At 31.7% G+C, this 21,455-nt stretch overlaps 4 protein-coding genes across 8 annotated transcripts; 3 read left to right on the forward strand and 1 right to left on the reverse strand.

The window, feature by feature from the left end:
• Positions 1–434: 434 nt before the first annotated feature.
• LOC111916279 (vesicle-associated membrane protein 727) lies at positions 435–2,366 on the reverse strand. 3 transcript variants are annotated; one of them, XM_023911897.3, is made up of 6 exons: positions 2,208–2,366; positions 1,530–1,784; positions 1,234–1,423; positions 1,033–1,153; positions 868–930; positions 435–755 (listed from the first exon to the last, which is right to left on the reverse strand). In XM_023911897.3, exons 2-6 carry the CDS (start codon positions 1,717–1,719, stop codon positions 612–614), a joined length of 708 nt encoding a protein of 235 aa, XP_023767665.1. In that variant the 5' UTR covers positions 1,720–1,784; positions 2,208–2,366; the 3' UTR covers positions 435–611. The 3 variants fall into 3 exon arrangements, with proteins under 3 accessions (XP_023767665.1, XP_023767666.1, XP_023767667.1); XM_023911898.2 differs by lacking the exon at positions 2,208–2,366 and adding an exon at positions 1,989–2,201; XM_023911899.3 differs by lacking the exon at positions 2,208–2,366 and adding an exon at positions 2,053–2,183.
• A 3,710-nt stretch (positions 2,367–6,076) lies between these two features.
• Positions 6,077–8,088, forward strand: LOC111916280 (uncharacterized protein At2g38710). 3 transcript variants are annotated; one of them, XM_023911901.3, is made up of 6 exons: positions 6,077–6,233; positions 6,376–6,484; positions 7,016–7,135; positions 7,208–7,322; positions 7,406–7,499; positions 7,592–8,088. In XM_023911901.3, exons 2-6 carry the CDS (start codon positions 6,381–6,383, stop codon positions 7,789–7,791), a joined length of 633 nt encoding a protein of 210 aa, XP_023767669.1. In that variant the 5' UTR covers positions 6,077–6,233; positions 6,376–6,380; the 3' UTR covers positions 7,792–8,088. The 3 variants fall into 3 exon arrangements, with proteins under 3 accessions (XP_023767669.1, XP_023767668.1, XP_042755345.1); XM_023911900.3 differs by having other exon boundaries at positions 6,098–6,233; positions 6,336–6,484; XM_042899411.2 differs by lacking the exon at positions 6,077–6,233 and having other exon boundaries at positions 6,243–6,484.
• Positions 8,089–13,676: 5,588 nt separating this feature from the next.
• On the forward strand, positions 13,677–14,470 carry LOC111916214 (uncharacterized protein At2g27730, mitochondrial). The gene is made up of 3 exons (XM_023911835.3): positions 13,677–13,919; positions 14,013–14,096; positions 14,202–14,470. Exons 1-3 carry the CDS (start codon positions 13,767–13,769, stop codon positions 14,208–14,210), a joined length of 246 nt encoding a protein of 81 aa, XP_023767603.1. The 5' UTR covers positions 13,677–13,766; the 3' UTR covers positions 14,211–14,470.
• A 6,192-nt stretch (positions 14,471–20,662) lies between these two features.
• LOC111916215 (germin-like protein 9-3) lies at positions 20,663–21,455 on the forward strand. Its single transcript, XM_023911836.2, has one exon. It carries the CDS (start codon positions 20,799–20,801, stop codon positions 21,414–21,416), a length of 618 nt encoding a protein of 205 aa, XP_023767604.1. The 5' UTR covers positions 20,663–20,798; the 3' UTR covers positions 21,417–21,455.

Here is a 21,455-nt window from a genome sequence, read left to right on the forward strand (position 1 = left end):
GTTTTGCAGTATCTTATTGTTCAAGTCGTCGAAAATGTACCATATATTAAATCATGATTTCAACTTCCAACGTAACGAACTTTTAGATAAATTTGTCAAACTTTTTGTGTTTTAGCTTCAAAATTGCTCTACAAAATACCTTTTCTTTCGAGCTTGATGTAATTATTAAAATTGTAATAGTTAGATCCTATCATGTCGCTTTAAGACGTATCTAGTGTGAACGTTTTTTCAATCTTAATCACTATTGTCTAGTACATACTCAAGTAACCAATCGTGAAAAGGGAAACATGATACATAGTGAATATAAACAAATCATAGTTTCTTACCCCCATCACTATTATCTAGTACATACTAAAAAAGCATCATTTTTCCCACAAAATAGGATCAATCAAGTCGCATGTGTTTTATAGAAAGTGACAATAAACGGTTGCATATATCATGTTTAACTTCACTCATCATCTTTCATTTATGCAGAATTATAGATAGTGCATATACAAGAACAGCAAACTGAAAGCGGATAGTGATACGTGATTTATACATCAAAACCAATAATCAAAAAAGAAAAAAAAAACATCTATTAGAGTTCACGACAAACCCTAGAAATAAGAGTTTCAACATTTGAAACCCCTACAAGCCATGAGCCAGACTATGATGATAAAAACTGCAATAGCTCCTCCAACCATGAGCTTCATCTGAAGATTCTGCAACCACATCTTCCTTCTTAGTTGCCTTCCCTGCCTTTGAAAGCTATCTGCCTGTATGTAACACCAGTTTCACAACAATTATAAACCTTCAAGAACTCCCTTTTATTACTTCACCCCAAATAAAAAAAAAATACAATTTTTAAAAGAAACGTAAAAGTTATACCTGGAATTGAAGGTTTTCTGTTTTATCCACTAGTAATTCGATCTTCTCACCACGATCCAAAACCTTTATTACAAACACAAATGTTGATTTACTAGCACTAAATGCATTTGTGTTTAGTTATACAAATCAATCGAGAAAAAAAGAAGAAAGATGTTTACAGTTTACCTTCTCAATGTTGTCCATCATAATCCCTTTAACCTCTGTAATCTGAGCCTTCAGTTTAGACAGCTTACTCATTTCATCTGGATGGTTTAAACAATACTCCATGTGTTCCTTTATCTTTGGCCTATTAATAACAGCAAAGAATAATTAATGATAAAAGAAAACTATTACAAAAACTCCGAGAATAGTATGAGAGCAACATACCCAAACTCCCTATCAAGATTATAAGCAATACTAAACCGATCTTCAAATAGATCATCATCACTGTCGTCGGCAAGAGGGTGATCATTTCCAATACATGCTCCATAACGTTTTGTGAAGTCGTCTTTCACTCTCTCCAGAAACACAAATGGCACACTCCTCCCTGCTGATTCATCAGCAACAACAAGAAAAACTGCATTGAATGGATGACAAAATCACCCATGTTATGATCTATGAACGCTAAATTGACAGAAACAGTATAAAATAGTATTAGCAAATGTTTATAAGTTTGCACATACCGAAGCCACTATCAAGCAAGAAGTTGAAGGTGTAGCCGTCGCATGAATATGTGTATTTACTGCTACCCGAAGGCAACTTCTGTAAGCATTGAACAGCAACCGTGCTGACGTTTCCTGAGTAGGCCGTGTGTTCAGCCAATACAACGGTCCCTTTCGCAACAAAGCTATAAATCAATCCTTTCTGACTCATCTTTGGATTCCAATCACTTCAAATCAATCGTTTCTCACCAAATTCGCCCTACGAGGGGGTTGATCCTGAAAATAGAATATAAAAGCCTCAAATTTCTCAAACAACTTTATGCAGAGATAAAAAAAACAGAGGAACGCAAATCCCATCTCAAGTCGCTTCTGCATTTTACGATTAATCGGTGATGGATTGATCGTGATTAGATGATCTACAAGATAAACACATAAGAAACACCACTAAGGGTATCTCAATTAACCCTCGCTGAAACCTACCTCACAGAAATCACGAGAGATATAATTAAACCCTAAGATGAGGAATTTGCGGATGAACTCTTACGATCGATGAATTCCAAGTCTAAGAGGCAATGAATCAATCGATCTAGCTAATCGTAGCAAATAAATTAAGGAAATAGGTGATGATTGAACTTGTATGCCAGAAATTTTTTCATAAATTGCCGAAATCAGCGAAAGAGATAGAGAGAAGGAGGGAACCTGAAAAAAGGAATTGGGGTTTGATCTTTTCGTGGGGATTTCGTTTTGCTTCGTGGGCACGAGTAAACGAAAGAGTAGGCGGAGAATTCCAGTGAGAAAGTCTTTTTAACGCGACCGGTAGATTTACAGCTTTGAACCACAAATAATTATGGTATTGTCAGTTTAAGCATGCAACTACTAAATATATACAAGTTTCCCCTTAAAACTTTATTATTTGAATTCTAAATGTTATTTTCCTTTGATGAACCACAGAACAAGTCTATTGACCAAACATCTACTTATTTTCGTGTATAAGGATTAAGGACAACCTTCATTCTGAATTGGGACTAATATTCGACTTCATTCAATAACTATTAATTAGGGGTGCACAAACTCGATTTGGATTTTTCCGTATCCAAAAATATATTGGAATTGGATATTTCAAAAATCGGTATGAAGTTATATAAATCGGATATATCCAACCCGTTGGATAAGGATCGGAATTTGAAACCACCAAAAAACTAAAATAAGATATTTACCCGACTTTTCGGATATAGTTGACTAGTCGTTGAGCTAGAAAATAAACATGCATATATAGTTGTTTGGACCCCCAAAATTGCCAATTTGCCCTCTAGTGTTACTAAAGATTTGTGTTGGTTTATTCGGTTTTAACATATGTAAAAAAAACGCTCATTATTCTCACCTTTTTGGCAGTCTCAAACATCTTTCAAAACTAAAAAACTGCAATTCCACAAACTTTTGCTTCCGTTTTCGTCTCATTGCTACACGCTAGAGTAAGTCCAAAATTAGTGGCCATACATTAAAAATTAGAATACGTGGTTATAAAATCCAATTTTGTCATTGTGTTCCTTTTTTGTTAATACGCAGCTAGTTTTGTTTTATTATCAAGTCTCCCATTCCAAAAAAATAATATGGGCCGTTCAGTGTACAAATTATATTTCATGAAGATGATTACTTGGCGACTAAAAATAGTTACACTTTTAATTTTTAGATTTATTGTGATGTATTTTTGTTTTAAAATCATATATAATATAATTATTTATTTGGTTGGAGTATAAATCAAATTTTAAAAAATTGGATAAAACGGCTTTATCCAGATTAGGATATTTAAAAATCCGATTATGTCATATTTGAATCCTATTACACTGAATATCTATTTCACAACAAAAAAAATCCGGTCTTTAGTTCTGATATTTGAAAATGAAAATATTTGATCCAAATTATATAAAAAAATGAATTCGGATATATCTGGCTTTTGTACGTCAAGGTTGTCACAATCGGGATCTTACGTAGAATCGTTTTTGGGTTTGCAAGATCGGGATCGTAAGATCGGAATCGGGATCCTAAGATCCCACAAAATAAAATATAATTTTAATTTATAATTTTTAATCATGAAAAATATTTCAAACATTTAATTTTTCGTTCAAAAGTTATAAAAACTTCAAAATATTAGTTATAAATTAGAACACAAAATGATAAACAGTAAATTGGTAAAGGGTAAAAAGACATAAAATGGTAAAAAAAATTCATTTTAAAAAAAGGTGGTTTTTTTGAATTTTTAAATTTTTATTAAATTATATATTTACTAAAAATTCTAAAAAATATATTAAAATTCATTGTTTTTAAGTCTCTAGAATATAATATTTATATAAAATATATTTAAAAAAAAATAAAAAATAAAAGATAATGAAAAATGATTATTTGATGAATGAATGACAGTTAAGCTAAAGAAATAAGTGGTGAATGATAAATAAACCATCCAGTCCATAAGATCACTTGCTCAAGAGGGACGACTGAACATCAATATCACCGATACATATATATTGTTTTAACGAATATTCATCACTACTATCCTTTTAATACGAGGACAAATAAGAAAGATACTCCAATTTTTTAGAAATTATAAAAATACCCATAGTTGGTCATAAAGTTATAGAAAGTGTCCTCGAGATAAACCAAGATTTACAAAAATGGTCCCTCTATGAATTAGTTACAGAAATGGCCCCAATAGGATTTACAAACTACAAAAATGACCCTAGGAAGAAATTGAAAACTATAAAAATGATCCATGTAAAAAAATAATTACAAAAATAGTCTCTATATAATAAGGATATTAAACAAAATAATCTTTATATAACAGAGAGATTGTGTAGTAATAGAGAGATTGTGTGATGTTGGTCCATACATGATTCTATATCTCACAAAAAAAGAGGCCTTTGATATTAGGGTAAACGACATAAAAAACACTTTTTTTACATAGAAATTCGATTTTGACACCGTGTTTTTTTTGTGTCAATTTTAACACGGTGTTTTCCAATTTGTTACAATTCTGACCACTTGACCGGTTAACCAGGTTACATGCTGACGTGACATGATGACGTGGAATGCTGACATGATATGCTGACATGTCAAAATTGATTTTTTTCCCACAAAAAACACTAAGTTTTCACTTTTTTTCGATTTTGACACTAAATTTAATTTTTTATTTCAATTTTGATACTATGTTTTTTTTTGTTCCAATCGAACATCATTTATCAAATTTTGTTCAATTTTGTCTATTTTTCATTTGAAACAATATAAATATATTTTTTTATTACATTTTAAATCGTATAAACATATTTTTTTTCGTTTAAAACGCACATTTTTATTTAAATACAAGGTGTTTTTTTTCTCACATTCAAAGCATTAGTTATATCATGAGAATCAAACTAACCATAAGATTCTAATAAGATGTAAAATTTTGATGGATTGCAAACTTGATATCTGAGTTTTGATCGACTACACGCCCCCAAACATCGAAACACATTTTAAAGTGGCATATTTAGTATAAAATACAATTTTTATATAACTAATACATATTTATACATACAAATATGGTTTGAGTGTTAAAAAAAATAATAAAAATATGTATTTATACAAAACTATGGTTTTTAAATAAATAAAAAACATATTTATACGGTTTAAATGTATTAAAAAAATATTTATATGGTTTCAAATAGAAAATTATCAACATTGAACAAAATTGGAAAAAATTATAGTTCGATTTGGAACAAAAAAACATAGTGTCAAAGTTGAAAAAAAAAATTAAACTTAGTGTCAAAATCGAAAAAAATGAAAACTTAGTGTTTTTTGTGAGAAAAAAATTAAATTTTGACATGTCAGCATGCCACTTCATCAAAAACTAACACATCATCATGCCACGTCAGCATGTAACCTGTTTAACCGGTCAAGTGGTCAAAATTGTAACAAATTGGAAAACACAGTGTCAAAATTGACAAAAAAACACGATGTCAAAATCGAATTTCTGTGTAAAAAAAGTGTTTTTTTTGCCATTTACCCTTGATATTAACATAAAATGTCCCCATATAATTTGAAACACTACAGAAATAGTCATTGTGTAATATCAAAATTATATAAATGATCCTAATGTAATGATGAAATTACAAAAACGGTTTATATGTTAGACAAAGTTACACTCATAAACTCTATATAATAATAAAATTGTAAAAAATAATATGTTACATAAATTATATCAAAAATACAAAATTAATAAACGTACGGTAACTTTCAAATATCCCAACTAATTTAAATTAAAAGCAACTAAAAAACGTTTAACTTATGTTAAGAAAATTAAATATGATATATGTATTTTAGAATAAAACTAAAACAAAAATTATTGCGTTTTGCTTTTCTTTTCTAAGCATTTATTCATATGACGACATTGTACCAAATATTTTCTTTTAGCGGGACCGGCCTTTTGATAGTAGCTTTTGGAAATCAACCAAGTAGAGGGTACAGTAAGAATTACACTAAAAGACCGAGGACATGTACGTAATTTCCACCAACAGTTGAACAAAGAAATACATTAGATATACAGAGGAGGGGCAAAAGTCTTCACTCCCTTTTGGCTTTCTTTTTCGTCGTCAGCACTGATGTTGCTTCAATAATCCGGGAATCTTTTGAAGAAAAGCCAACACTCCACCCCTCAGAATTTTTTGTACACGTACCCTAATTTCTAAAATCCAGGTATTTTTTTATTATTTCATTTAATGTTGATCGAATTTGACAATCGGAATCGGTGGTGTCATATTTCCCATATATCCGTTGGTATTCTTGACATTTTCATAGAGAGTTATCAGCAAAAAATCTAAGAAAAACGAAAAAACAGAAAAAATGGTGTCGGCAAACAAGGAAATGGTGGTGTATTGCTTCGATACGCTGGTGGCTCACTTCAACGGCGAACAAGTTCCCCCTCCTGCTTTCGATGAGGGTCAACAGTAATCTTCTCCATCTCTCTTTAAAGTTTTGATCTTTCATGGTCATTTTCTATCTACTTGCTTAGATTCCTTCACTAATTCACTGTTTTATGTCTTTGTTTTGTGGTTTCTTTTTGGATTTTGTGATGATTCTATATATGTATGACAATTATGGTGTTATTTGCAATTTGTATACATCTCTTATCCACTGTTCTCAATGTGTATTTGACTTACTGGAATTCCCTCCATGTGTTTGTGTGTTAATTGTTTAATCCTTATATTTGATCTTTTTGGGAACTTCAAGTATGCATCTTTCAGCCTCCCTCCCCAAAAGGTGCATCTGAGTTAAAAAAGAAATTCAGGAATCCACAAGTGAGTCTCAGGTTCAAACCTGGGAATTCGTAAAAGAAATTTCAGTTTACATGTGATTGGATGTGATTTAAGTACATATGATACAACTATCTTCATCATAGATCATCTAAGAATTGACGTTCACATATATTGTCTATGAAAAATGAAATAATTTGCTTATGCAATACATTGTGATTTCAGCCCATTGTTTGTGACTTGGAAGAAAGCTGTGAATGGTGGGGAACCTCGCCTACGTGGATGCATAGGAACTCTGGAAGCTCGCTGCATAATAAATGGCTTCAAGGATTATTCACTAACCAGGTAGCTTCTCAACAATCTTGTACTCTTTTTACAAATTTGCCCTCAATTATCCTTTTTTAAACATCATTTCAGTGCTCTGAGGGATCGGCGATTTCCACCAATACAGTCTAAAGAATTACCATTCTTGCAATGTACAGTTTCCATTCTTACTAATTATGAAAATGCTGCTAACTATCTCGATTGGGAGGTATGTTTAATGTTTCTGTACATTAAAAAAAAAGTCTATTTGAGTGTCTTTGCAACATTTTCATTCATCAACTCTTGTTGTAGGTCGGAAAGCATGGAATTATTATAGAATTCACTGACCCTGATTATAATACAAGGCGAAGTGCCACATACCTACCTGACGTGGCTGCTCAAGAAGGTTTTAACTTTTAAGTTGATACTACCGATGTTATTGGGCTAGTTTGTAACTTTGGGCTTTACATTATGATTTGTGTATTTTGGGTTTTTCAGGCTGGACAAAGATAGAAGCGATTGATTCACTGATACGTAAAGCTGGTTATAATGGCACCATAACCGAGTCTGTGAGGAAACGTATTGAGTTGACTCGTTACCAAAGCACGTTATTTACAATGCATTATGGGGAGTATGTGAGCTATGTGAAGACAACTCGAGGTGTTGCCCTTTCTGTTGCTGGTCTTAAATCCCGTTGACCCATTTCATACTAATATTAGTTAACTGGAATCATATCAATATCATGTGTAGTTTGGTTCCAGGTTAATTTAGGAAAGAAGATGGTAGGGTATGGGCGGGTAGGACCCGACCCATCCATGTACCTGGTGGTTGTTGTTGCCTTGTTTCTAAGTTATTTTATAAAATTTGGTCAACTTGTATCTTGAGTTGACTGATGGAAAAATGTTGGGACTTAATGTTTGTGACGTGGAAATATTGCAAGTTTGTATGAATTTTGTGGTATATGATTTGTGTGATAGTTTGTTTTAAGGTTGAAATTTGACTTTTGAGGTCCAAGTTTTTGTATTTGGGTATTGTTCTTGTACCTCGCAAAAGATAAAAAAATGGTAAAGTATTTTCGTTTTGTCCTAAGAAGTATTCTTAAGAACATATACTTTTGGAAATTTTGATCTATAAATTGGTTTATAAGCCTAGTTAAAGATTGTTTTTTTCCTAAGTACTGTAGTTGCAAATCTGGTGAAAATCTGGTGAACGATACGATCTCTATCCGGATAAAATCCTCTTTAATAAATGAAAGTTTTTTTTGTCATATGTCATATTCTCCTTAATTTTGACACTTGTCATTTTGTGAGAATTTTACAAATATTATTTTCCACTTGTCATTTTTAGGGATTTCCATTTTCATAAAATAAAATTCCATAAAATTGTGATGGATTCTATAAAGAAATAAAATAATCCTATTAATTTGATAATAAATTCTCATAAATACTTCAAACGATTTAGATTTTTTTGCAAATTTTCAGAAGATTATTTCACTTTATGTAAAGTATTACATTATAAAATATTTTATATTTATATATTAATATTAAAATTTTATTTTTAATAAACCCGTGTATTACACGGGTCTTACACCTAGTCTTACTATAATAAATGAAGGGTTTTTTTTGCCATATGTCATCTTCTCCTTCATTTAAACACATGACATTTTCTAGAATTTTTAAATTTTCTATTATCCACTTGTCATTTTATTGTATTTTATCATTTTATTAAATTAAAATTCCACATTTAATATGTAAGGTAATATATATGTAAAGTATTTATTAGAAAGAGTTTATATATGTAATGTATTCAATATATTAAAGCCTCATTAATTTTAATAATTCAAATTTATTTTCATTTTTCTTACAAATTCAAAATTTTCAAATTGTTAAAATTTTATATTTAATTTTTTTAAGTAAACCCATATAATACATGAGTCTTACACCTAGTAATGTATACAGGAAGTAAGTATGATGAGACTAAAGCTCCGTGTACACATGCTAATTTATCTTTGAATTTATGTCAACTTAGTGTTTATTTTTGAATTTATGTCAATTTAGTGTTTGGTGACTACAAAAGTAATATATCGTAGCTTATAAACTAGTTTTTTGATATATTATTTTAGACAACTTATTAATAAACTAATTTATAAACTAAACATTAGTTTTTCAGCTAACACGCTAAACACAACCTAAATAACTAATTTCTATACATCCCAAAAAGAAAAAAAAACACAATTTTCATAATAATTATAAGTTTAACAATAATAAACGATCATTTTACTTTAGATTTCAAAACACGAGTTTCTTAATATTCATTAGTTTTAACCAATATATGAATTTTAACATAGATGAGTTGTGAGGAAAAAGGAAGAGCAAATAGATAAAACTTAGGGTGTGTTTGGTTCACAAATTTTAAAGGAATTTGGAGGAATCTTAATGTTAGTTTCAGTAAAAATTGCATTTGGTTGACAAATTCAATTCAAAGAAATTGAAACTTATGAAATTCCATTAAATTTCGCGTTTGAAGGAATTAGTCATTCTTTTATAAAGCAAATGTTTTAAATTTCATTATTTATCTTTCTTACTCTAATAAATAAAGATTCATTTTGGCACATGCCAATTTTTCATGAGTTTTGATTTTTGTCATTTTGTGCTATTTTGAAATAAATAATATCCACATATCTGTTTCTATTTTTTTTTTTTTAATTTTTAAAATAAAAGGCCACATAATACTCATCATTATTTATGTAAACTATTAAATTTAATAAATGTGATAATAAATTCCAATGAATATGTTTTTCATTCCTTATTTCAAAATTAAAAAACCACATAATACTTAAATTTTGATATTTAATCATTTTTTAATCCACCCGTGTAATATACGAATCTCACACCTAGTGCTTTATTATAAAGATAGAATGCCTTCTCACCTTTTTTTTTTTTTTTTTTTTTTTTATCTTATCAATTATTCATCAAATCAGACATTCTATGAACCAAACGCCCTTTTAAAGTCTTCATACATTAAGCCAAGTTTTTTCCCCTTAACCCATTAAGTCATTATGTCAAGGTTAAGTCAAGAAGAAATAACAATGCACACATATACAAATTAAGTGCTTAACCCATAAAACTTATTAAGTAAAAAAGAAACAACCCTTAGTAAGTTTAACGATTGTGTTGGCACTTTGGGGCTTTAAAACGATGACATGACATTCATGTTGCATTATTTGATGCACTTTGATCAAATTCCTATTTTAGGTTACGTACATTTTTATACTTTGAATATTTTCAGAAAAGAAACATTTTAGATTATCGATAGAGGACGATGATAACCGGTAACCTACCAAAAAGTTGAAATTTGCATGAAATATGATCTTTCGATGGCACGTTATATTTTTAAAGGGACAAAATTGCAAGAATGGTCCCTGTGTTATGTCACAACTCACAAATTTTGTCCAAAAAGATTTGGACTCACACTATTGGTCCAAAAATTTGATGTTGTTGTGGGTTTGATAAAAAAATTTCAAAACTTTTTATAAAGACATATTTGTCCTTGGTATTTCCCCCTTTTCATTTTTTTATTACAAAAATCAAAAAAGAAAAAGAAAATACCCACACCCCCACTCTGAGCTTTAGTGGCATGTGAAAATTTTGTACATATGAAAAATCGATGCTCTCTTTCTAGTTTCAATCGACAACTTCAATCAGAGCTCTAATGAAGGGTATTCTTGTTCTAAAGTTGAAATCAGATCTGATGAAGGGTATTCTAAAGTAAAAATCAAGAGCTGAAGAACACACCCAAACATTCATGAACCCCATATCTGATGAACAAACAAACAAATAAACAAACACACACACACACACACTAAATCATATATATGATGAAATTAAGAGCTGAAGAACACACACACACACACTCATATTCATGAACCCATATGTGATGAACACACATACACGAAGTTAGATCTGATGAAGGGTTTTCTGACTTAGGTCTTCGTAGGTGGTGGTCTAAACTCCAACGAAATAGAGCTTACCGTTTATAGATGTAAACTCCGACGAACAAGTACCGTAGATCTGAACTCCTGTGAACGACGAACGTCAGAGATGGAGAGAAATGAAGGCGGTGGCGAGCTAGGGTTTGTTGAGGAAGATGTCAACGTTAGGTTTTGTTGTGGGGACAGATCCGACGAAGGGTTTCTACTCCGTCCTTCGTCTTATTGTCACAGTCATTCATCTTCTACAAACACAGGAGGCTCGTCGGAGAAGGACGACGATGACAGATGTGGCTCTGGTGGTTTCTTACGTTCGAGGTGGAATGCAAAGGTGGCGACGAAGTTTAGGGCTTTCAAATCCAACGACGTTGCAGAGCCGGCTGGACTGAGGTGACCGGGGTGGTCCAACGGAAATAAGTCTCCGGTAACTAGGGTGGTCCCATAAGTGGTGGTGGTCCGACAGGAGGTAGCGTTCTTGCATCAATGAATATATATATATATATATATATATATATATATATATATATATATATATATATATATATATATATATATAGAAAGAGAGAGAGAGAGAGAAGTATTTTATTTTAGTTTTATTTTTAATTGTTATAATAAAAGAAAAATACAAAATAAAATAATAAGTGGAGAATCCATCTTTTTACATAAGTTTAAAATACTTTGGACCCTGTTAGGTGTATTTTGTGCACCTTTTTGTATCCCTTTTACTCTCTTTTTATGCATCTATTTAGCATAATTGTTCTTCATTTTCTTGCATTTTATCATATTTATGTTAGTCTCCAGAACAACCTTATTTGCACATTTTCAAGCTCTTTTCAGGTAAACCGGAGGTTGGAACGCGCTTTTGGAGGTGTTGGGAAGCATTGGTGAAGATTTCGGGATGATTGGGCGAAGAACGGAAAAGTTGGAAAAATCAAGTTTGGATTCGGAGTCAGAGGAGTACACTGGTCGTGTTGGATTTACACTGAAAATTGGGCACGGGACGTGTTTGGCCAAGAAGAAGCTGTTGACCATGTTGAACACGACCCGTGTCAGTTTAGCCTATTTTAACACAGACTGTGTTGACGATGCTGAACACGACCCGTGTCAGTTTAGCCTATTTTGACATGAGCCGTGGTCGACCCCAAAAACTACCTTTTGACAGTTTTTCCTATCTTTCATATTATGGGATGAGGGTCATTTTTACACACACACATCATATCAGAGCACTATTGGTGAGAGGATTTCGAAGGATTTTGCAAGGATTTGATCATTTGTCATTTGGAAACATTATTTCTCTTATTTGTAAGTTGTAATTGCATACTATTTCCATCTTTTGACTTGTGATCTTGTTCTAGCAATGTGTGTCTAGAACCCTAGTTTCTCCAACTTCATGTTTTGACTTCTTAGTTGTGATTTCAATCATACAACCTGATGTTTGCTTTTAATTTCTATCTAGTGAATTTGATTTTGCTGTAATCAAATGTTTGATTCTAATTGTGATTCTTATTGGTCATTTGAATTAGGGTTAGATCATTCAAGTTATATGTTTTGCAAAATCCGTAATTGTTTTGTGAAATTGAACAAGTAACGAGCACTAAATTGAATAATTTTGAATAAATCTAGCGTAAATCTTATTCACACACTTTTACACTCCCGAGCTTGTGAGGAGCATTGGGTGTTGTTAGGAACATTCACCTAAAGTTTAATGCAATCTTTTAATCTAATTCTAAGAGTTTGTTTATATTAAGTTGGTAAGGTTAGGGTTAATCAAAGAGCTTGTTTTGGTTAACTAATGTAGTGAATGAGAAGTGTTAGAGCTTATTAACACTTTCAAGTACCAACTTAGATATAATTGAGCAAATATCTAATCATCTTTGAATCACATTGCTAAGTTGTCATACATAGAGTTAGAGTCCTTACATATTCTGAATTTAATTCACTCATTTAGCTGATTACTTGTGTTTTTAATTGTTTGTTTTAATAATTGCATTCAAAACCCCCCTCTTTACTATTGGTGACCATAGTACCTTGTGCAAAGAGACATAGATTGATTGTCTCGTGTCTCTATGAATCGACTCTGCTTGCATTGTACTACCTTTTAATGTAATATAATAGTTTTCTTTTGGAGTATATCGTACCCCTTTATATGTTGGGTTTAACACGCTTAACAGACCCAATTCGCAACAAAATCCAACTTTTGGACCATTGACGCAAGTCTAAACTTTTTTGGACCAAACTTGTGAGTTGTGACATAACATACAGAGCATTCTTGCAATTTTGTCTTTTAAAAGCCGAAATAAAGTATCTTAGATAGAACTATATATCAAACATGGATTGCAAATGTTCATATTTTAGTTTTATGTGTAATTTGTTGGTTTGCTTATAGAAAAGTTACTAAACTTCTACAACTGTATTGATAGTTAAACCAATTCAAGTAACTATGTCTATGTTTACTAAAAATAGACAACAACCTGATCTTAAAATATATCAAAATATAAATTATTTTTTTTCATGTAAAATTGCATATTACTTAAAATAAAAACCCATTTCGATTGACCCGGTGATTCTCTCTTGGACCCTTTCCCATGGAACCAACCATTCAACCAACAGCATGATCATTCATCAAATCAACACATTCACTAATTCACATTCTCTCATTTTTTCCATAGCTCAAACAGATCCCTAATGGCGATGAGATCCATCATTATCTCAAGATCACATTCTCTTCTTCATTTGAAGCACTCATCCAATTCCAATTTAAGATTGCTTCGTCTCTTCAGCGATCAAGGCCGCGTCCTTGACGACGAAGAACGTGCTCGTGAGAATCTCTACGTCAAGGTATTTTTTTTAATATCTGTTTTTGTTTATTTTATTATCGATGGTTAATCGATCACTGGAGGTTTCGTTTTTGGCGTACATTGAATATTGAAGAAAATGGAGAAAGAAAAGCTGGAGAAGCAGAAGCAGAAAATGGAAGGAAAAGACAAATTAGACGATAAAGATAAATCTGAGAAGGTATTGTAAATCTATAATGTTGTAAAGTTCATCTTATATATCTCATTGTTTATTGCTTCGATTTGGTTTTATCAATAACCTAATTTCTATTTATTTGTTGTTTAGAAACCATAAGGAAGAAGGCAAAACTTGTAAGCTGAGATCTTAATCGACTTCTGAAGCTCTTAGACTCAAGTAGATTAATAAACGTGAGTCTGAAAACAAGACTTAAATTGGTCAATCGTTAATGGTGTTTTCTGCAATTTTTACACTTTTTACATTTCATTGTCGTGCTTCGTTTTATAAAACAAAAGCACAGTTTTGTTTTATGGGTCAATGAAGAACTTATCATATGATTTTTTTTTAAAGATATCTGTTTTTGGAACTTACCCAAAGGCCGGATGTGATGAAAATATCGACATAATAATTAACAAATTTGACGAACAAAGTTGAGGTATATTATTGTGAATGTGGAGCAACCAATATTGATCTTTGTCACTTGGCTCAACTTAAAGCCCGAGGCAAATTGACAACCAAGAACGGCAATGGAGCAATTTATTTTTTTTGTTGGAAACTAGAATGTAAAATGGACAAAATTAAACAATTGGGTTGAAGTTTTATTCCAATTCATAACGTGTTAAAAGTATTTAACATGTTAAATATTATTACATAAATTATATTAATGAAATAATAATATAGTTCTTTTTTGAGTAAAATTATTTTGTAGGTTGTAAACATCTTAGAATTGGGTGATTTTTGACCATACTCGTTCATTCTTTAACCAAATTTGTAAATTTTATATATCTCAGGAAATAAAAAGTAACAACGTTAACATATTTTTAAGTAAATGAATTAAAGCCCGAGTGTATTTTTTTTTTCTCATTTTAACTTACTCTAAAATCACGATGTGATGAATGAATATTATATACACAATCATTTACAAAATGTTGGGTGAATTTTCGTTCACTTTTTGATGAATGAATGTCATATAAACGACCAACAACAATTTGTCTTCGATTACTGGTTACGACTGGAGGCCTCGTGCAATCGCACAACTCACTCATCCCCAAGGCGGCCATTGGCTGCAATCGTTTAATTTTTAACTAAGTTTTCAAAATTTATATAATTCAAGAAGTAATATGTAATAAAACTAATATGTTTCTAAGAATGTTGGGTATGAGTCACTATTACGACTGAGGTGACAACAACCAGTGACAAGGTTACATGTTCCAAAGGTAGGTCACTTGACCTACTTTTTTTTTTCTTTTTTTTAGAGGTTATATAAAATTAAAATATGTGACATACCTTAAATATTTTATGTGAACTACCTAATATTTTTTACAAAAAAATGTATGAATCACCCATAATTCTATATTTTTATAGACCAATTTTTTTAAGTATAATCTAATATACATAGCCCAATACAAGTTAAATTAAAAAAAAACCGTGAATCAACCTTCAACAACAACATTTCACATGCACATATTTAATCCTTGACAATCATCAATTAGATTTTGTTCCGCCTGTTGTCGCCGACAACCGCCCCTCTGCCATAGCCTCCGACAGTCGCTAACGGCTCAACAACAATCAACCCTCCAAGGCTCTAATTCCATCAAGTCATCAATGATCCTAATTTCAATTCACATGAGAAAATAACTTCGAGTGTAGTTTTTTTAATTGTTGTTTCATTGTTGTAAGATCGTTTATTGTGAAATTAACAAATTGTTTGCTAATATTTAATGTTTTTTAATAGTGATTTTTTTCCACTTTTTATTTATTTTATTTTATTGTTTCATGATTCCACAATAGGTTTTTTTTAGGAGTTTTCTTCTCATACTCTCTAATTGCTTCTTTACCTCCCTTGAAATTCAAGATGTTTTTCGACTTTTTTTGTTATTTTTTGTATTTAATACTTTTAATATATTATTATTATTATTATTATTATTATTATTATTATTATTATTATTATTATTAACATTAAAAATATATCTTTTGTTCGTTCGGACTTTCTTTGTTTTATTTTTTCAATTCAAACTATTACTGTGTTATTTTTTTCGTTCGTACTATCTATGCATTATTCTTTCGTTCATATTATCCTCATGTTATTTCTTTTGTATCGACTATCTTTGCGTTAATTTTTTCGATCGGATTATCCCATGTTATTTTTTTTCGTTCTGATTATCGTTGTTTTATTTATTTATTTCAACTTTCTTTGTGTTATTTTTTTTGTTTGGACTATTCTTATGTTATTTTTTTAAACAAAAAAAAAAACACATGTTTAACCCGAATGAAAAAAATAATACATTGTTAGTCAAAACGAGAAAAATACACATGGATAGTCGGAACGCAAAAAATATCAGAGAGATAAATAGGACAAGAAAATAACACATAGATAGTCTGAGCGAAAAAAATAACTCAATAAGAGTATAAACGGAAAAAATAACACATGAATAGTCCGTATGAAAAAAATAACATAGGATAGTCACAATGAAAAAAAGAGCACATTGATAGTCGGGACGAGAAATTAACACAAATATAGTCTGATCGAAAAAATAACGGAAGGGTAGTCCAAGCGAAAAAAATTACATAAGGATAATCCGACCGAAAAATATAATACAAAGATAGGCTGAATGAATAAATATCCTGATAATAGTACAAACGAAAAAATAACACATGAATAATTCGTACGGAAAAAACGACTTAGAGATAGTCGAAACAAAAAAAATGGATAGTTCAAACTAAAAAAAATAAAACATAAATAGTCGGAACGAGACAGATGGATAATAATAATAATAATTTATTTTATTGAAAAATACGTAGAATGTAATCATTCGTAAAATTAAAGATACCATTATATAAAATAATTAATAACATGATTATTATTAATAATAATAATAATAATAATCATAATAATAATAATACAACAAAAGACAAGAAAAATAAAAGGAATAAACAAGAAAATAAAAAAATCAAATCAAAATGTGGTTTTTAAGTCCAATCAAAATACGAATCGCTATGCAAAACAACACATTTTATTATTGTTTCAAGCAAAGTTGTGGAACTCGCTACTCCGTATCCGTTTGACAAATTGTCAAGTAACGAGTGTTTAGATTCGGTAATTCATGTAGAAATATTTTTAGGGAAATTATATATGACAAAATCGTAAGTTGATTGGAATATATAACGGAATTAGATACATATGAATACAGAAAAACTGAAAATCACACAATAGTCTTACTTCGTGAATAATTACGGAAAATTTAAGATATATATAGTAATAATCACATGTGTGTATATTAAATAATAAATCATTAAGTATATTATATATATTAATTACCAAGTTGGCCGACTTTTACAACACTGGTCGCTTAGTAAGGGGCTAATCGAGGAGTAGTTGGATTATGTAACTCGCCTCGGTAAGAGGCCGAATAGGGAATACCCGGCCGGGTAATCAACCATCTTAACGAGTTTTACAACACTGGTGTCAAGATTATTTTATTATTGTTCGCTTGTTTGATTATTTAATTGTTGTTTGCTAAGTGTGAATTGTAAAATAAGAAATATCATAACGAAAACAAAATTATTGTTTCAATGATAATTTTTTATTTCTTCGTTTTGATTTTTGAATTGTGATTTTTCAACTGTTGGTTTTTTTAAAAATCCGAATACTAATGTTTTTATTCAAGTTTTTTTTGTTTTTTTTTGAAAGTATGATAAATAAACAATAGAAGAGTATAATGAGAAACATAAGCATTTGAAAGTTGATTTAAGGTCACTACATATTGCTTTGACAAAACGACCAACTATAACATTTTTTCATGTGAACCATGTGGTTTTTTGTTTTATTTGATACAATTGTAAGATTTTTTTTTCTTATGCGACCCGATCTAGACCCGCAACTATTATTATTATTATTAATTTCATTTTCCATTAGTTTCACTTAAATAGTACACCATGCGTTTTTGTGTTTTAGACTTGCCACTAGTGACATCCCATAACCTAATTATAACATGGAGAACACCGTCCCACCCTCATGTTATAGTAAGAGGCATGGTAACGACAACAAGATGCAACACCATTTTCTAACCAATCAAATCAAATTATCTCTCTCTCTCTCTCTCTCTCTCTCTCTCTCTCTCTCTCTCTCCCTCCTAACATCCCATCCATCCTATAACCTAGTTATAAGGCTGCTGTGTGTGGTTAACATATTATTACATGTTATCACATCAAAAGTGTCCACCTCATCATCCTACTCATACTTTTGGTGTTATAACATCTAAGGTGAAAATGAGCAACACCAAATAACATGTAATAACACCTATAATTTTCTATTTAATTTTTTTTATGTTTGTAATTTCCATTTTTCTATTTTGTTTTATTTATTTAATTTATGTCATAATAATTTTTAGAAAAACATATAAATTAAATAACACATAATTAAAATAAATACTAATTAAAAACTACATTACAACGAAAAAAACATAAAACGACATTACAAAAAAAAACATACACCGAAAATAAAACATTGACAAAAAACACATTACAACGAAAAAAACACTAATCTTCGTCTAAATATTTCTGCTCAATCTTCGCCTTCATTTTTCGGAGTGTCTCCAACCGTCTCGGTGACAAATTATCCTCGCTAGTTTGAAGAATTGCCAAATCTTTCGCAATACGATCGTCATCGGCTTCATGACACAGGAACTCAAAATGATCCTGTTGCAACTCATATCTTTTACAGACGATTTCGTTGTGCTCGTCAAATTTTTGTTTCATTTCGGCTAGCTCTCGTCGTCTACTTTTGACTTCATCTGCGTGCTGTTGAGCACGCCTCGCTTTGTCGCGGCCTATCGGTCGTCGAGGCGGGGAGATCTCTTCAAGGTCGTTCAAGTCGTCCGGTATCTCATCCGTGTCCGCATTGAGGTCGATGTTCGTGCGTGCGTCCGAAATATCGACCGAACCCGAGCTGCAAGACCTCTTCGATTGTTGTTAATGTGTTTGTTTTATTCCACTTTGGGTATTTCTTCACAATCTCCCAAATTTTTTCGTGCTAAAAACATGACCGGTCTCGACATGATATTGCTCTCTCGCCGCTCTATAAATGTCAAAATCGATCGTACCACTTTGTTTGTGTGAGGAAAGTTTGTTGTAGACGGAATTGAACTTGGTGCACTTCTTGCTTATTTGATTCCATTTGCTACTTAACATGTCGTGAATGTAGTACTTTTCATCTTTATTCAAAAGACAACGAAATTTCCCGATCATGGCTTCCCAAAAAGCAACTCTTCGCATATCATTTCCTTGCGTTGGATTTTTTGATGTCCCGCACCAAGCCACCGCCAATGCGTACTCCTCCGCCGCGGTCAACCATGTTGGAGGTTCGTCTTCCGATTGCTCCACCGCAACCGCTTTCCCTTTCCTTCGTGATCTCCCTTTTTGGGCCGTTTTTTCCGCTTCCCCCCGCTTGCGTCTTGGGTACAATTTGTTGGGTGGGTTGTGGTTGTGTGGTATTTTGTTGCATTGTAGCAAATGGGTTGAAAAGGTTTTGTGGAAGGGGTGATGCGGGATTGAAAAAGTTGTCTTGAGTGTTGAGGATGTTCGTATACATTTCGTATTGTGCAAAACCGAAAGGCGGAGGTGTATTTGTGTTTGGAGGAGGAGTGTTGGAGTTTTTATCCATAGTATTCAAAAGAGAAATTTTTTGAAGATTTGAAATATGGTTTGATATGAGATAAAGAAATAAGATATATATATATATATATATATATATATATATATATATATATATATATATATATATATATATATATATATAGGTTTAAGAGGTAAAAAGATTCAAAAAATTATTATTGTTATTATTATTTTTACATTTTTGACCGTTTTACAACGGTTCAAAAATCAAATGTATACGTTGGAGAGGTGTATTTGCGTCGAAAAATGGTCGTTTTCAAGCGTTACCACAGTAACACGTTGTAACATAACGCGTAAAAATGCCATGCGGACGCAGTATTTCAGGCGTTATAACACCGTGTTTGGGAGGGCACGTCAGAATAACGACACTTGTCATTGCCCACTCCTAGCCGTCTAACATAAGAACACCACCCCCACTTCTAGTTATGATTAGTTATAACATAAGAACATTGCCTCCACTTCTAATTATGATGTTAATAGTTTGATGTGCCATGTGAGATGACAATTTGTTGATGTTATAACACCGATACATACCTAATAATCTTATGTAAATGAATTGAAATCTACTCCTAATAGAATGTTTTTGTGAAAGAAGAAGTGATCTTAACAATTTCCTAGAATTACCTATTGTTGCAAGAGCGTATTTGTTTTTCTTTCTTATTTCTTATACGTAAGAATCACGAAGTGATGAATGAATATTACAGACACGATCGTTTACAAAATGTTTGGTGAATTTTCCTTCATTTTTGTGAATGTGCAAGACAACATAAGGAGAGCCGACCTAAGAAAAAGAATCCACAACATATTTTTTAATTATATAAACTAAGATCAAGAAATAGTTTTATAACCTTTTTATTTTTACAAAAACAATGATCGAGAGGTTTTTAACATATTTATAAAATCAATAATACTCCCAAATTTTTTGAAAGAGTCCAGAGTCCACCCTATATATATGTCATCTCTTTCGCATTTCAAGAACAATCAAACAAACAAGTCTCCAGTTTCATCGATCAGTCGTTCCTAACAACAAAAATGGCATCAAACCTTAAAATCTTCACATCACTTGCAATTGTATGCGCCATTCTGACCGTATCCATGGCCGGAGATCCCGACATTCTCACAGACTTCATCGTGCCACCTAACGTAGGCGGCCCACTTGACGGAAACTTCTTCACCTTCACCGGAATGCGGTCACTCGTCGGAGCTCCATTTCCGGCGACTTTCAAGGTCTCAAAAGCAAGCATGGCTGAATTCCCGGCTCTTAATGGCCAAAGTGTTTCTTATGCAGTTCTTCAATTTCCATCCGGGTCAGTCAACCCGCCCCACACCCATCCACGGGCCTCCGAGCTCTTGTTTGTTCTCATGGGTTCTTTGCAGGTAGGGTTTGTTGACACCACCAATAAGCTGTTTACACAGACACTACAACAAGGCGACATCTTTGTCTTCCCCAAGGGACTTGTTCACTTCCAGTTTAACAGTGATGCAAAGAATCCCGCTTTAGCTGTGTCTGGATTTGGGAGTGCGAATGCGGGGACTGTTTCGGTTCCTAATTCTGTTTTTAATACCACCATTGATAACCAGATTTTGGCATTGTCGTTCAAGACTGATGTGGCTACCATTCAGAAGATTAAATCCGGGTTTTCTGGCTAATTCTTAGGCTTGACAGTTGAAATTTGAATTTATTATATA

Source organism: Lactuca sativa, chromosome 2 (genome assembly GCF_002870075.4).
Source record: "Lactuca sativa cultivar Salinas chromosome 2, Lsat_Salinas_v11, whole genome shotgun sequence".
Lineage (NCBI taxonomy): Eukaryota > Viridiplantae > Streptophyta > Magnoliopsida > Asterales > Asteraceae > Lactuca > Lactuca sativa.